Below are 17,401 nucleotides of genomic sequence, written 5' to 3' on the forward strand. Positions count from 1 at the left end.
AAAAAGTGAAAAACTAGAAACTAATTTTTTTAATTTTTTTGTGTTTAAATTTAAATGGTATGTGTACTTGCTTCACATTGTCTTTCTAGGTTGGCGTTCATGATTCAAGTATTTTCAAGAGTGATATGTTCTCTTTTTGGATTCATATTCCAAACGAAAAAACTGAAGTTATAAGGGAGGCAACTATGTGCTCAGACAGTCTGTCAATGACCCACCTTTTTTTCCTCTCTCCGTTTTCTTTTTTCCTTTTAAAAATGTATTTATTGCAAGTTGAAAAAAAAAACGAAAAGGTCAAGTTAGTGCTGCTGCTGTTCCAAAAAAGGTCACGAGGTCAGAGTTGAAAGTTCTAAGTTCAGATTGAATCCGACCCTCCTCCCAGAAGGTCACCAGGTAGTAAAGGAGCAGGGCTCCCCATCCTATGGGGATCTTCCACAGCTGGGACTCCCCATAAGCTAGAAGAATAGTTTGGGGGCCCCCACAACGAAGCGCCAGCAAGATCAGCCCCGCTGCTGCCACCAGCACTGCTGCTCCATTGCCCGAGCCCAGTGGACCCACCGAAAAGGTTCAGCGCAGGCCCAACAGGGTCTGACTGGTTCTGGCCGGTCTCCAGCGACTGCCACCCCGTGGTAGGTGCGCTTGGGGTTGCTGCAGGTGTAGGGGGCTGAGCTTGTGCCAAAAACCGGCTAACTTCTTCATCAGTGGCAAACTCAGCTAGGATGGTAGTGTTTCCCAACACACACCTGGAGAAAGAAGGAAAAGAGTTGTGGGTCCTAGGGAAACCCTCATGGTCCTAGGGAAGCACACATGGGAACTAAGTGCTTTTAGTTCTCTGCTGTCACATCGCCTGAATGCTTCTCAGGATGCAGAATAACAGGCCTACCCAAGGCCTACAGACTGGAACCTGCATTTCTTTCCTTTTTTTTTTTTAGTGGGTCTGGGGGTGGAACACGGGGGCATTTGACCTCTGAGCTACACCCCAGCCCATAGGTTTTATTCTTTTAATTTGAAACAGGGTCTCACTAAGTTGCGGAGGGCCTCACTAAGTAGCTGAGGCTGTCTGCGAACCATGATCCTCAGGTCTCAGCCTCCCGAATGCTGGGATTACAAGTGTGTACCACCACGCCCGGCTGGAACCTGCATTTCAACTGATGTAAAGCTGTCGGTATCACGAAAGCTCCAGATAGTCAAAGACTACCAGATACTTAGTTGTCAAAAAGAATGTGTGTAGCTGGGTGCGTGGCACACACAGGTAATCCCAGCACATGGGAGGCTGAAAGAAGGAAGTCAGTGCAAGATAATTTAGGGAGACCCCATTTCAAAAAAAAAAAAAAAGCCGGGAGTCATGGTGCATGGTGCATACTTGTAAATAGGGCTGGGCTGTAGCTCGGAGGTAGAGTGCCCCTGGGCTCTACCCTCAGTACCAAAACAAACAAACAAACAAACAAACAAACAAACAAATAAGCAAAAACAAATGGGATGTAGCTCAGAGGTAAAATGCCTCTGGGTTCAATCTCTACTGCTACATACATACATACATACATACATACATACATACAAACAACAAGAAGAAAATGAACATGTATGATTTGAGGGGAAGCCTGAATATTTGATATTCTCTCTTCCCTCTGGTGATGTGTTTAATGATAGAACAATGGTGGTATTATATGTTATTAAACATTTGTCTAAACCCATAGATATCTACAAGCAGGAATGAACCCTAAAGCAAACTATGGATTTTGAGGAATTATACATTAATGCCACTGCTGCTCATCAGTGGTGATGAATGGAACACTGCGGTGGGAGGTACTGATAATGGGGGAGGCTCGGCATGTATGTGGGCAGAAATATATGGGAAATCTCTTTACCTTTTTCTCAGTTTTGCTGTGAACCTAAAAGCACTCTTATTAAAAGAAAAGCAAGTCTGAAAAAAGGAAAGAGAAGAGCCAGGTGTGTGGTGGCACACATTTGTAATCCTAGTACTTGGGAGGCTGAGACAGGAGGATTGCAGGTTTATGGCCAGCCTCAGCTACTTAAGGGGCCCTTTGCAACTTAGTGAGAAAATAAGGAATAAAAATAAGGAATAAAAAATAGGGCAGGGGGTGTAGTTTGGAGGTAGAATGCCCCTGGGTTTCATCCCCAGTACTGGAAAAAAAAAAAGAGAGAGAGAGAGAGAAGAAAAATGCCATCCTACCCTCCCTCCCCCGCACTCACCCAGGTGGGATAAAGGATCATAGCCAGTGCATCCGGCAACCTGGAAGAGCCACTCCATCTCGGGGCTGGAGTCTAGACTTACTACTGCCTGGGCCTCACCCTCACTTTCTCACTCTGTGGGTGGATTTCTGCCATGTCATCTGCAACTAAAGAAGTCAGTTCTTTTTTGTCCACCAGTTTGACAGTGGCTAAGACAGGGATGGTTAACTAGTTCTATCTACTTCAAGCAAAAACCCTGCAACCTTTCCAGACCATAATATTTCATTATCATCTAGAGAGGCCAAGTAAGCAGCTAGATGACCACACTTACAGTGTTTCATATTTTATAATTTGCTTTGTTTTGTGGTACTTAAAATCTACTCAAGTGCTTCTCAAATTTGGAATTCTGAAGATGAGCCTATGTAAACTCAGGCAGTACCCAAGTCTTGCAAATGTATACAAAAGGTAATGCTTTTGTATACACATTCTCATGTGCCTGTTTAACACACAGGTTCCAGCACACTCAGGTATGTGCCTCTGCACGCCGTCTAAGTGGACGCAGGCTAGAATACTCACATGTGCAGTGCAGTTTGGGCCTTGGCCGCCTCCTGTTTGGTGCTGTATCGGATCAGGGCAGTGCCCTGGGTCAGATTCAGATGGAATGTCAGCAGTGGACCATGCTGCATGCAGATCGTTCTCAAGGTTGACCCATCAATCTAGGGAGTAGCAATATTCATAAAATAAAAGCTGCAGATGTGGTTGGAAAAGCAACTTTTAAGGTATTTAAAGCACTGGGCGGAGAACTACTACAGTCCCCATTTTACAAATAAAATGTTTACATAAGTATCGCTCAAAACAAAAGCATATGATTCAACCTGGGGTCTATTTTCTTTTTTAAAAAAAATGATTATGCTGGGTGTGGTGGTGCCCGCTTGTAATCCCAGCATTTGGGAGGCTAAGACAGGAGGATTGTGGTTTGAGGACAGCCTCAGCTACTTAGTGAGGCCCTTTGCAATTCAGTGAGACCCTGTTTCAAAATAAAGAATAAAAAAAAATAGGGCTGAGGGTGTAGCTCAGAGGTAGAATGCCCCTGGGTTCCATTCCCAGTACTACAGAATACATACATACATACATACATACATATTATGATAGATTTTTATTTAAAGTAATATATCTGCAGGTCAAGTAACTTTTTGTGTGTGTGGTAATGGGGATCGAGTCCAGGGGCATTCTACCTCTGAGCTACACTACCAGCACTAATTTATTTAGTCATTCATTCATTCATTCATTCATTCATTCATTCATTCAGCAGAACTGGGGATTGAACCCAGGGGCATTCTACTGCCAAGCTACACCCCAACCCTATTTTTTCTTTATTTAATTTTTTCTTTCTTCCTTTCTCTCTCTCTCCCCCTCCCTCCCTCCCTCTCTCTGCCAAGCTACACCCCAACTCTATTTTTTTCTTTATTTAATTTCTCTCTCTCCCTCCCTCTTCCCCCACCCCCTCTCTCGTCTGGAACCCAGGGGCATTCGACCTCTGAGCTACACCCCTGCCCTATTTTTTATTCTTTATTTTGAAACAGAGTCTCACTAAGTTACAGAAGGCCTCACTAAGTAGCTGAGGCTGTCCGTGAACCGTGATCCTCTGGTCTCAGCCTCCCAAATGCTGGGATTACAGCATGTGTCATCACGCCTGGCTTTTTCCTTTATTTTGAAACAGGATTTCACTAAGTTGTGGAGGGTCTCACTAAGTAGCTGAGGCTGTAAGAGAACCAGTGATTCTCCTCTCTCAGCCTCCCAAGTACCGGGATTACAAATATGTGGTACTGTGCCCAGCTACAGGCCAAATAATTCTTAGATTATGTTTCAAGTTTAAACAATTTCACAAAAATTCTCTGAGGACAGTTGCATTCAGACATCAACTACATAATTACTTTTTTGCCCACTCTTCTCTGAATTCTTTTCTTTCTCAACAACTTCTTTGAGATATGAATCAACGTAAAATTTATCCTGCTGCTAATTTTGTTTGCTGTTTTATTTATCTTTGCAGTACTTAGAATGGAACACAGGGGCATTCTACCTCCAAGCTACACCCCCAGCTCTATTTTTTAAAGTCTTTATTTTGGAACAGGCTCTCACTGAGTTGCAAAGGACCCCACTAGGTAGTAGCTGAGGCTGACTGCGAACCCAGATCCTCCTGTCTCAGCCTCCTGAATACTGGGATTACAAGTGTGCCCCGAGCCCAGCTTGTTCGCTGTTCTTTAGGCAAGATCTGAGGCCTTGGGGGCAGGTTTAGGGTGCTCTTCATGTGAAACATCCTATCATTATGAAGGTTCTCAAGGAAGCCTTCTTACAGCTTCTGTCACATCTGCATCCTCATATGTTGCATCATCTCACACTAACCCCAGTTACTGAATCTTGCAGTATTATATCACCATTTTCAAATACCACTCAGCTACCAGTCTGACACTGCAACAGCAGGTCTGGTTGCCACTCCAACCCTGGAAGAAAGCACTGTCTTCTGGGTAAGAGATCTAACATGAGTGGGTGCTAATTTGCAGAGCCTAAAAAGGCAGAAATAAGATGGTAACCAATCAAGAATGTAAATTAGCATACGAAATTCTAAGGACCATACTGATGCTTTAGTCTTCGGTCTCATTAGTAAATAATCTTTACAAAGAATCGAGGAGAATGACAAACAGGAAAGGCACTGCTAGGCATCTATCACCGAGAATGTCAACGACTGTCCTACTTCACACTCAATTCCAAAATGCTCACGCTCCTACCTGGCCCACCTCAAGGTGGCAAAGTGGCACAGGGCCTCACTAAGTAGCTGAGGCTGTCCACAAACCACAATCCTCCTGTCTCAGCCTCCCAATTGATGGGATTACAAGCGTGCACCACCACACCCGGCTAACACATTTGTATATTAAAGGAGCCTAGTAGGAGTCTCACAGTGAATAAACCTGCTTGCTTTTGTTTAATCAAAGTATGTATTTCATATATTAGGTCAGAGACCTAATAATAAATATTTTGTCCAAGCCGGGCATGGTGGCATACCCGTGTCACCCCAGTACTTGGGAGGATGAGACAGGAGGATCACAGTTCACTGACAGCTCAGCTACTTAGTGAGGCCCTCTACAACTTAGTCAGACCCAGTTTCAAAATAAAGAATAAAATTTAGGACTGAGGGTGTAGCTCGGAGGTAGAATGCCCCTGGGTTCAATCTCCAGTAACACGAAAAAATTAAAAAATAAATATTTTGTCAGAGCACTCTGGAACATGTTAACTTAGTAAGTGTGCATGAATCCACATATGCACTAAAAGCCAGATAACGCATTCTACACGTGGAGAGGGAGGCATAACTGACTTGCTATAACAAGGTGCTGTCAAGACTGCTGTCAAATCCACATGGCTCAGTTTTGATGGGTTCATGAAGCTTCTTGCAAGTGCTGAACACAGTGCTGTTGCAAATGCCTCAGTTCTGGAATAATCAAGCTGAAAGGGAGGCAGCTTCCAGAAGATGCAGCCCCATGCTGGAAAACCACCCAGAGCTGAGCGTGGTGGCAGACCCCTAGAATCCCAATACTTGGAAGTCCTCCGGAGACAGGAGGACTGCAGGTTCCAGGCCAGCCTCAGCAACTTGTGAGGCTCTGTTTGAAAATATAAAACAAAATACAGCTGGGGTGTAGCTTGGAGGTAAAAGGGGCCTGGGTTCAATACCTAGTACCAAAAAAAAAAAAAAGAAAGAAAGAAAGAAAAAAAGAAAGGAAGGAAAGAAGAAAAAGAAAACTACCCAGAGACATATTCTGATGATAGTACATCAGTGATGCCATCTACATTCTAAAAAATAACAGAACACTAAAAGCACTCAAATAGCATTTAAGCTATAAAAGCAACAGATTTTTTTTCTAGTGCAGAGATAGGCAATTAATCTTTTCTTTGTTTTATTTATTTATTTTTTCATGGTACTGGAGATTGAACCAGTAGTTTTACCTCTGAGCTACATGTACCCCAGCTCTATTTTTTTTTTTAAATATATTTTGAAACAGAGTCTCACTAAGTTACAGAAGGTCTCATTAAGTTTCTAAGGCTGGCCAAGAACCTGTCATCCTCCAGTCTCAGACTTCTAAATACTGGGATTACAAGCGTGCACCCAATTTAGTTAATCACTTAAGAAACATAAAAATGGTTAATACTGAGCCTAGGGTCTTTCTGGATAACTGTTCAGCAAAACAGGTAAATTTTTATGTGTGCCAAAAACATCCTTTTCCCACTTGGTTCCAGATACCAACCAGCTTATCTATATAATAAATTACCTCTGCTACACAGAAAGCACCAGATAATACCACCCCGCTCTCAGTGATTAATAAGTTACACATATTTCCATCATCCTGAAGGCAGGTATAAAGCCAAGTGACCAGCACCCTCCCATTAGAAGTAGGCAATGCACCTTGGGTGAAAGGGGGAGACCCACTTCCTATAAAGACTTCTCTGCAGTGACCAGAAAACAGAAAACGAGTCTTCCTCTCTGCTATACTCCCCCATCTCTGAGTTTTCCTATTTCCCATCTACATACTAACCAGGCACAACCCTGCTTTAGCTTCCACATTCAGGGTTGCAGGCCATAGATAGTTTCCTTTTTTTTTTTTTTTTTTTGGTGCTGGGGATTGAACCCAGGGTCATTCTACCTCTGAGCTATTCCACCAGCCACCACCCCTTTGTTTTTAAATTTAAACAGGGTCTCACTAAGTTGCGGAGGCTGGCTTTGAACGGTGATCCTCCTGTCTTGGCCTCCCGAGTACTGGGATTATAGGCATGCACCACCTCACCTGGCTGTTTCCCTCTCCCTTAATCCAAATGAATCCTACTGAGAAAACCAGAAGAAAGCAGGATTACCTGTGGAGTGAGATTATGAAGAACCAGCCAGTAACTAGGACGAACTGAACCACCATCACTCCAGGTAGAGGCTGTAACCAACCAAAAAAGGATGAGAAAGAGTAACTTAATAAAACCTCAAGAAAGACGTGAGCCCATGTCTTTTCTCACTTCATAAGCATCTCTTCCGCCTGACTCTGGCCCCTCTGGGTTTTCTTCTTTACTCCAATGCACTCTTCTCCTTAGTTCAAGACAGTATTTCCTTCCCTCCCAGGTCCTCACTCTGCAACTCATCATTTGTACTCACCTGTCCATGACAGGTCATGGGTCCCTCTGCTTTGTACTATCTGCAACTTTTTTTTTTTTTTTTTTTTTGGGTGGCACTGGGGATGGAACCCAGGGGCATTCTACCTCTGAGCTACACTCCCACCCCTAATTTTTATTCTTTACTTTGAAACCGGGTCTCAGTTGCAAAGGGTTCACTAAGTGGTAGCTAAGGCTGGCTTCAAACCTGCGCGATCTCCTGTCTCCCAAATGCTGGAACTGTAAGCGTGCGCTTCCACGCCCAGCTTTAACTGCAACTTTCTGATCAAGAGGTGGTTTTTCCCGCCAGATGGCTACTTTCACCTTTCCTTTGTAGCCCTCATCAAGCCCCCTCCTCACCTGAGGCAAGCCGAGAGTCCTGTGTCCCCCACCCCCTGACTGATCTGGGTGCTGTGCTGCTCCAGGGAGATGCCGGTTTGGGGTTGGTCAGGCCGGGAGGTGGGCGGGGCAGCGGTGTAGTGTTCCTGGAGGAGATGTGGTTTTTCCACATCTTGTTGGAGAGATGAGTGGGGTTGTGTCCTATGGGATCTGGGGACCATGTGGATTTGTAATCAGGGAACTTTGCTGTGAGAAGAGAAAATTCAGGAAGTAATAAGATTTGATGGGCCACCTTTGTCCAGAAATATATATAAGTTGTCTCTACACAAATACATACACATTTATATTCTAAAAAGTAATAGCAAGTATACGTTTTATAAGCAGCAATATAATATTACATTGTTCTTTAAGCTTACTAGATATAAGATTTCCAATAACTATTACTCTGTATTGATAAAATTGTCATGTCACTGAATTTTTTTTTTTTTTTTTTTTTTTTTGCGAGTCTGGGGGTGGAACCCAGGGCCATCGACCTCCGAGCTAAAGCCCCTGCCCTATTCTTTATTCTTTATTTTGAAACCAGGTCTCACTGAGTTGCAGAGGGCCTCACTAAGTAGCTGAGGCTGGCCGCGAACCACGATCCTCTGGTCTCAGCCTCCCAAATGCTCGGATTACAATCGTGTGCCACCACGCCCAGCTTCACTGAAGTTTTAATAAGATAACTAATTCTCTACTACTTTCTTGGCTAAACACAAATTGAAAAGGAATAAAATTCAAGGAAAAGGTACTTTTTAAACTATTGGGCTGAGAGTTATAGTTAAGAATGTGAATATTAGTAGAAGTGTAGTTAGTACTCAAGTGCTGACTACATGGAAAGTGCATTAGAAAACTATATTTTTCTTGTGACTTGATTCTGCACAGCAGATACCAACATTCAAACAGATTTTTGAAAAACAATCAACAAATATTCATTAAGGGCTTACTACTCTACTTAAGGCACCAAATCAGAGTTATAGATAATACAAACAAGTTATCCTCAAGAGTCTGTAATTCAGGTGGAAGCCAGAACAGTGGAACAACAAAATTTGTAACCCTGGCAACATCATATATGTTCAGTACACAGAGGAGAGAGAATACAGAGCAGCCAGCAGAGGCTTGCAAAGACATTTCTAAAGGATTTACGTAAATGGATGGGCTCTGAAAAATGAAACCAAAGTTCAACAGGAATTCTCCCCCTATAGAATACATCTTCCTCTAATCTTGGGTGAACAACATTCTGCAGGGGTGGAGAGGTAGGAAAGACATGAGGTAGCCGCGCGTGGTGGCGCACGCTTGTAATCCCAGCACTTGGGAGGCTGAGACAGGAGGATCACACAGGTTCAAAGCCAGCCTCAGCTACTTAGTGAGGCTCTCAGCAACTTAGTGAGACCCTGTTTCCAAATAAAATAGGTCTGGGAGTATAGCCCGGAGGTAGAAAAGCCCCTGGATTCCACCCCCCAGTACTACAAAGAAAAAAGAAAAAAGGCATGAGGTAGGCTGGTGCCCAACAAACTGCTATCAGGAGTTTCTGCAGAAGACTCAGCATGGAGTGTCTGCACTAGGGTGAGAGCAAACAGAATAGAGCAGGAGGAATGGCTCTGAGATGCACTGATGCAGAGCACACCACAAGGAGATAGTGTGGCCTGGATGCAGGGAGGAAGGAAAGAGGGAAACGCTGAGATTCTGTGACAAGGTGATACATGGGAACATCATTAAGAAATAGAATAATTAAGAAGGAAAGTATTTGGGGTGTGGGAAAAATGTAAGATCAGTCTTAGCCAAGTTAAATGATTCTTAAGTCATCTTTGGCAGAGAGCCAACTGGAGGAAAAGGACACATAGTTCAACTTGAGATCTGTGCGTTTCTAGGAACCAAAGAGGTGCATGAGAGCTGGATGTGGCTGTGGGCACCTGTAGTCCCAGGTACTCGGGAGACTGAGGCATGTAGATCACTTGAACTCGGAAGTTCAGGCAAGACCTCATCTTAAAAAAAAAAAAAAAAAGGCGATAAAAGTTAAGTCTTTACATGTAAATAAAATTAAGCTTTTATATGTAAAAGTATAATGAAGGGTGATAGATAGAAATATGGAACACTGAGGTACCTCCTTTATAAATTTAGGCTTAAACCTGAGGAAAATTAAAACAGCTCTTTGAATCTCAAGTTTTTTCATCCACAAAATGGGATAAAAATAGGACCTACACAGAGCATTAGATGAAGGTCAAAAAGGAATTCCTGCTAAGTTTAACATGATGCCTGTCCTATAGGAGCATTCAACAAATGATAGGCTATTGTTTCACTGTTATGACAGAAGTAGAAAGAAAAGAAGACAATATGAGTCTTAGTGACTTAGCAGGGAACTAAGGATTTTGTTTGATCTGCTTTTGCCTGGACAAAGAACAGAAATCTTAATGATGTTAATGGTATAAGGTCCAACTTTTGCAAAACCAACGTGCCACGTTTTCTACTGATCTTTAAGGCACTGTAGTGACTTAAAAGCCTCTATTACATCCATTTCTTATTGTCTCTCAAAAAAGGAAAGAAAAACCCCACAAGAAATTGAACAAATATTGTTAGTAGCATTAATCAAGATTTGCTTTTTTACTTTGGTCATCTGCCCTTATCCTTTGAGTGGAATGATTTTTAGGGAAAAGCTAGCTACCCTTGGCTGCTATAGGAATAATACTCAGACTTAATTAGTTTTTTCCATGGCCCTGATTTCTTGGCAGACTCATTACGAGAAACATTTGTATCATCAGGTCAGGACCTCTGTCTTCTGAACATCCCAGCTCCCTATTATTCTATCACCACTGGTCTTGGATTTGGCCAAAGTTGTCTCTGTCTCACCCACTTCTATGGGACCGAAAGATCTTCAAGGAAACAGCAAGTATGAAATGTGTGTAACCATCTATTCTGGCCTGCGCCATTCAACTCCTCAACTCATGTACAAGTACTCCTTAAGAAATGCACAGCAGTCTCCTTTATACAAGGAGACCAGTGCCAACCAAAAGACATAGGTCACCGCATACCTGAAGTGCTATGAACGTTGGTAAAGGAGTTGTCAGAGGCACTGTAGGGCCAGGCACCAGGTGAAGGCAGCGAGGTGTTGAGGGAAGAATTAGACCCTGAGATGACAAACGAACAAGAAGATATTGAAGATAAATAGTAGAATAACCAGTGAAACACTGAAAGAATTTTATTTAAATTTCAATAGGAAGGAAAGCAAAACATATCTAAAAAACCAAAACTGTGGCCAGGATGGTGCACCCCTATTATCCCAACTACTTGGAAAGTTGCAGTATGGGTATTACAAGTTCCAAGCGAGAAACTGTGTGGCTCAGAGGTAGAATATTTGCCTTGTATGTGCAAGGCCTTCAGCTCAATCCCCAGTACCACAAAAAATAAAATAAATAAATGTAAAAAGCAATATTATGTTTTTTTGGTTAAATTATTAGGTGCTTGCAAGTACAAATAAAGCCCGAGGCTGGCAACTAACGAACACTGTGGGTGCTGGCTACATACAAGGGACACTGTGCTCTTTACCTGTGGTGTTATCCCGCAGCAGTTGGTGGTCAGTATCTACAATGGGAGATGTGGCTGTACCACCCAGCACACTTCCTGGGGTGACATAGGGGTCTGATTCAGGGTCAATGTTTTGGATACCTTTCCATGGCACTCCTGGTTGGAATTCTGAGACAAGTAGAACAAATGTTAGGGCTAGAGATTGTTCAAAAATTTATAACATAATTTTTAATAGAAGAAATGGGTCTATAAAAAGCCTATCTACATGTCTCTCAGATTTTCATTATGAGAAAAAAAAAGCAGCCTGAACATTTATTCTTGTGAGTAGAGCCTTTATGTTATTATGACACCTGTCTTCCTGGGGTAATGAACTTGAGGCCATGGCTTATCAAGGCCTGGTCCCGATACCTGACCTTTCTGTTTTCAGGAAGAATTCAGCTTCAAAGTAGGAATAGGTTCTCTGGGGCTCACAAGAACTGTCCAGGCATCTGGGCTAAGAACTGGGAGACAATCTGAGCTAGAGGTCAGTTGCCTTTCCCTTTTTCCTCAATAGATGTCCAAAATGCACAAAAGGAAATGCAATACAAATGAATACTGGTAAACAGACTGACCAGGGATAACCAGCAGGAACGACTTAGCTCATCATGAGAAGGACTAGTTTATATGTGAAAACTTGTTTCTATTTGTCAATTGAAATTATATTTGAAGCAATGTGACAGAATTAATAAGCTTTTATCATGTTTATATATAAGCAATATGCATTATTTCATCCTACTCTAATAAAATTAAATTATACTTATTCATGTCACAGACATATATGCACAGAAATATAGGATATATATATAGCATTAACTGATTTTTATTTTTGCTTTACTAAATATCTTATTTTTTATAATAAAAATAGATTACTATGTCCAGACAGAGAGAAAAAAAATTAGCCAACAATCTCACTGTACTCACTATTTTAACCTGGATTGTAATCGATAATACTCGTCTAAAAAAGTAAATGAGTCAGTTCAATGGACACTTCAAAAGAACCGAGTGTAGCCTGAAGTGGTGATTCATGCCTGTAATCCCAGTACTTGGGAGGCTGAGACAGAAGGATCATAGGTTTGAGGATAGCCTCAGCAACTTAGTGAGACTTTTAGCAACCTAGCAAGACCCTGTTTCAAAAGCAAAAATTAAAAAAGGGTTGGGGGTGTTTCTCAGAATAGAATGTCCCTGAATTCAATCCCCAGTACCGCTAATAAGAAAAAGGAAAAAATAAAAAATAAAAAGAACCCCAGTGTATAAGGCATCCTAGGCCTGGGATGAAAGCCAGATTCCAACTCTAAAGTCGCCTTTCTTCATCCCCAGATTCTCTATCAGATGAAGATTTTTCTGTCTTCCTATGGTATATATCTTAGGTCACAAATTGTCTTTATCAGAGGATAATTACTGAATTTAAAAAAAATGAAAGCAAGTACCTCCATAAAGTGAGCTGTAAAGTAGGAGTGTTAAAAAACTGAAATTAATCATTAAAAAGCAAAAACTGTCCTAGAAGGAGCATTTCCTAGACAATACCTGGAGGCCAACTGGCATTGCTGGATTTACTTCCGATTTTATTTGTTGGTGGAGATTTGGCAGGTAACCAGCTATCACCAGCAGGACCCGTATGGCCACCCAGTGTGTCGCCCGGAATGATATCAAACTGGTTGTATGGTGACCCTCCTCGGGTCTTCCCAGGGGCCACTATAGCGCCTGAGAAAAGAGAGAGGTAATTAATTCATTCAGAAAGAGCTCTGGTAAACAGAAATCCCCCCCCGCAGAGGAACTCAAACAAATATAGAATAAGAGCACTGGGATAAAAGGCTATATACTATGGGAGACTCAGCCTATAATTTAGAAGCAGCATGACCATAACAATTCATCTTGCCTCTCAATTTCTCACTCAGGCCAACAGAATTGTTTCTTTCTTTCTCCCCCCCCCCCGTACGGATGGTGATGGAACCCAGGGCTTCATGCACCCTAGCAAGCACTCTACCCTGGGCTATGCCCCCAGCTCTTGTTCTCATTCTTGAATGTTTTTTACAATCTTAAGATCCTATTTTTTCTGCAATCAACAAAAAATTTGCAAACTACAAATCATATCATTACTCCCATAATTTTTATGTTATTCAGTCAAGATAAAAAAAAAAAAATGGGCTGGGGGTGGTGGCGCAGGCTTGTAATCCCAGCATTCGGGAGGCTGAGACGGGAGGATCACGGTTTGCAGACAGCCTCAGCTACTTAGTGAGGCCCTCTGCAACTTAGTGAGACTCTGTTTCAAAATAAAAGAATAAAAAATAGGGTTTGGGGTGTAGCTTGGAGGTCAAATACCCCTGGGTTCCATCCCCAAACCCACAAAAAAAAAAAAAAAAGGGAAAAATCCTAAACAAATTGTAGCATATCGGAGGGTTTAAGTATCATTCCCACTGATGCTACCCACTCAAGTTCTTAAGTGCTAGTCAGTCCCAGATTAGCTGGAAAGCAACAACATGTGCAGAGCGTCCACTGCAGAGAAAGGCATCTGCAATTACTTTACATTCCAGGGCAATGAGATGAAATTCCCGCCCAGGGTCTTTGCCAGCACAAGGCTAGCAATGAACTCTACAGCTCAAAGACTCAGGGCCTCACATAAGAAGAACAGCAAATCCTTTGTCACTGCATTTCAGAGGGCATTCCAGCAGCTTTGCCAGTGCCCTTTCATGAATTTTATGTGCTATGGGGCAGGGAAAACATCAAAATCTTAAAATTCCCTTATGGGAATACAAACAACAACAATAAAAAAAAAAGGTGCTCTAAATAAAATTTTAGGTGCTTGTGAGATGCCATTCTTTGTATTTTTCAAATGAACCTTACATATCGAATCACTTTGCGTGCATTTGTGTGTGTGTGTTACTGGGGATGGAACCCAGGGGCATTCTATCTCTGAGCTACACCCCCAGCCCTATTTTTTATTCTTTATTTTGAAACAGGGTCTCACTGAGTTGCAAATGGCCTAAGTAGCTGAGGCTGGCCGCGAACTGTGATCCTCCTGTTTCAGACTCCCAAATGCTGAGATTACAAGTGTGTGCCACACGCCTGGCTTTTACTTCGTGTATTCTTAGGATGCTGCTTCTGAACAGATCAAATTATTTCCAGGTTAATAGATTACAAAAATATTTGGGTAAATATTGAATAAAATAATGTTTGATTTGGCCTAATAGGAGTTATTAACAAAACTATTTCCATGCTCAGCTAAGATAATTTGCTTTTCTGGAGCCAGTGACAGACATTCGGCTCAGGGAGACATTACAGTGAGGTAGTGGAAAACAAAAAGCTTAATAACCTTGGGGATTGCTGGGGAAATGGGAGAACATTGTCTACAGACACTCAAGAGGCAACCAGATTATTTTACCTTATATCTTTGGGGGACAAGGGGACTGGTGAATCATTAGCTTAAGAAAGCTGTGAATGTGTCCAAAGCTATAGATGACACTAGGCTAGGGCTCTGTGGTCCATAAACAAACTTTATAATTTCAGTAAATCATTTATTATGTTGTGCTATAAAGTCAAATGATCATTCGTAGAGATGAAAGGCAGAAAGCTCCGTGTGGCTCTTTCTCACCCTCCCAGAGCGATTTATTAAAGAGGGTTGACAGTTGCGGTGATGCATGCTATAATCCCAGTACTTGGAATGCTGAGACAGGAAGACTGCAAGTTCAAGGACAGCCTCAGCAATTTAGGGAGGCACTCAGTAACTTAGTAAGACTCTGTTTCAAAATACAAATAATAGGATCACAGGTCGAGGACAGCCTCAGTTACTTAGTGAGGCCCTTTGCAACTCAGTGAAATCATATTTCAAAATAAAAAATAAAAAATAGGGCTGGTGGTACAGCCTAGATAGAGGTAGAATGCCCCTGAGTTCCAACCTCAGTACTGCAAAAAATTAAAAAAAAAATAAAAATAAAAATAACAAAGGACTGGGGCTATCACTTATAGGTAGAATGCCATAGGTTCAATCTTCAGTGTGTACACACACACACACACACACACACACACACACACACACGGGTTGAGAAAGAAAATCTAAAAGGCTGCAGAATGAATGGCTGGCCAGGCTTCTCCTGCCAGGGGCGTTACAACAGGGATGGCCAGACACCTATTTATATTTGGTTCCAATGGATACAGTAGAGCCCAAGTAAATTTCTGTCAAATAAAAACCTTTTATCAATTTTACAGGAAAATGGAACCTTTACAGAGAATTATGGAAGGGAGGGGCCAACCCACATTCACAGCCAAAGCCTAGAATCCCGCAAATACTGTCCTAATGAAGATGCTGTAATTCATAAAGAACAAGGAAGCTTTGGGGAAAGTTCAAGCCTCAAGTATTTTGATGTGTTAGATATCCTTTAGAGATTAAAGGTCAGGAATTTTTCAAAAGCTAATGAACTTAAATATCATTCCAATAATCAATAAGGTATATGTTATGATTTGTTTTTCAAAAGAGAAAACAAAAATCAACCCAGCAGAAAAACTCAATAAACTAGCTCCGCTCTCTCAGACATCTTAACAGGCGCCCAAGTTCACTGCTACAAACCTCAATCCATGGCAGGTGGGAAATTTTGCTCCCCTTAATTAGAACTAGGACTTAACTTGAAAAATACCCAAGACCATCTGAGCTGGCCAACAAATTTGAGAAAAAATTATCCAGAGCCCCGTTAAGAAAAAGTTAAAGATACATGATTCAAAATAATCACCGGAGCTGGGCATGGTGGCGCATGCTTGTAATCCCAGCACTTGGGAGGCTGAGACAGAATGATAGCACAGGTTCGAAGCCAGCCTCAGCTATTAGTGAGGCTCTCAGCAACTCTGTTTCCAAATAAGGTATAAAATAGCCCCCACCCCCAGCACACACACACACACACACACACACACACACACACCCCAGAGGAGATGCTCAGAGAAGGCCTGCAGAGGGTCAGAAGGGCTCCCACTCATAATGAGTGGCTTACTCTTACCATTTTTGTGCATATTGGCTTCCTGTGTGGCTACAGAGGGCAGTCCTTCCATCATAGAGGTCCACTGTTTGAAGCGAGACTCAGTCCCAGCCTCCTTCCCACCAACCATGCCATAGTCCATGCCACCAGAACTGAAACCTGGAATCAAAGCCACAGTTACGGCTTTCTACAAATTTTTCTCACCAGTAACCAAGAGTTCTCAAGTAGAGCCCATAAAAGCCTTTGTCATCCTCATATAGAAATATACTGTGATTTGTATCTCTGACCTGGGATTTTCCTTGCTAAAAATTTCTGCTTCTTTGAGCTGGGCGTGGTGGCAAACATTTGTAATCCCAGCATTCGGGAGGCTGAGACCTGAGGATTGCGGTTCTTGAATAGCCTCAGTTACTTAGTGAGGCCCTTCGCAACTCAGTGAGACCCAGTTTCAAAATAAAGAATAAAAAGTAGGGTGGGAGGTGCAGCTCGGAGGTTGAATGTCTCTGGGTTCCATCACCACTACCACACACACAAAAACAAAACAAAACAAAAAAAAAAACCCTGCTTTTTTGAAGGTACAAAACTAGTGCCATTGTTATCTATGTCCATCCCAGGGCCTGTATACATCCACTTTTTCAGAGTCAATGCATGTGCCAAACAGTGCACTAAGCCATTCTCCAGCCGAGGTGGAGAAGGCTACATATCAAATCCCCATGGGAGGACCGCAGCAGCAGGGCTGTGACAAGGGCACCTGGGGACAAACGGCTTTGTAGAGTGCCCTGGGTCCAGAACCCAGAGAACCAAGCGCAAAGCTCTGACTCACACAATCAGGTATGTTTAAGGAATGGAAGAACTCCAAAGATTACCTGATTCTGGGATTGAAGTGAGGCAAAGGGTGGCAGAAAATGGGAAGATATGAAAAGCCCTATCATGTAGGGTCAGGATATATCACGCCAAGGACTTGGGACCATTTTTCTTTAAGACAGAAATTTAGCTAGGCATGGTGGCGCACGCTTGTAATCCCAGCATTTGGGAGGCTGAGACTGGGAGGATCAGCTACTTGGTGAGGCTCTCTGCAACTCAGTGAGGTCTGGTTTCAAAATAAAGAATATAAAATAGGGCAGGGGGTGTAGCTC

General features: G+C 42.4%; 1 protein-coding gene across 1 annotated transcript in view; it reads right to left on the reverse strand.

The window, feature by feature from the left end:
- Positions 1 to 352: 352 nt before the first annotated feature.
- Positions 353 to 17,401, reverse strand: part of TNRC6B (trinucleotide repeat containing adaptor 6B) — a gene marked incomplete at both ends in the record, with an annotated part of 214,269 nt that continues 197,220 nt past the window's right edge. Inside the window, 8 exons of the mRNA XM_080706231.1 lie at positions 353 to 740; positions 2,767 to 2,906; positions 7,090 to 7,160; positions 7,732 to 7,956; positions 10,776 to 10,871; positions 11,290 to 11,436; positions 12,832 to 13,008; positions 16,290 to 16,427. Coding sequence (XP_080562357.1) covers positions 353 to 740; positions 2,767 to 2,906; positions 7,090 to 7,160; positions 7,732 to 7,956; positions 10,776 to 10,871; positions 11,290 to 11,436; positions 12,832 to 13,008; positions 16,290 to 16,427 — 1,382 coding nt within the window. The remainder of the gene's footprint in view (positions 741 to 2,766; positions 2,907 to 7,089; positions 7,161 to 7,731; positions 7,957 to 10,775; positions 10,872 to 11,289; positions 11,437 to 12,831; positions 13,009 to 16,289; positions 16,428 to 17,401) is intronic.

The sequence above is a fragment of the Muscardinus avellanarius genome (genome assembly GCF_963383645.1).
Source record: "Muscardinus avellanarius genome assembly, chromosome: 11".
Lineage (NCBI taxonomy): Eukaryota > Metazoa > Chordata > Mammalia > Rodentia > Gliridae > Muscardinus > Muscardinus avellanarius.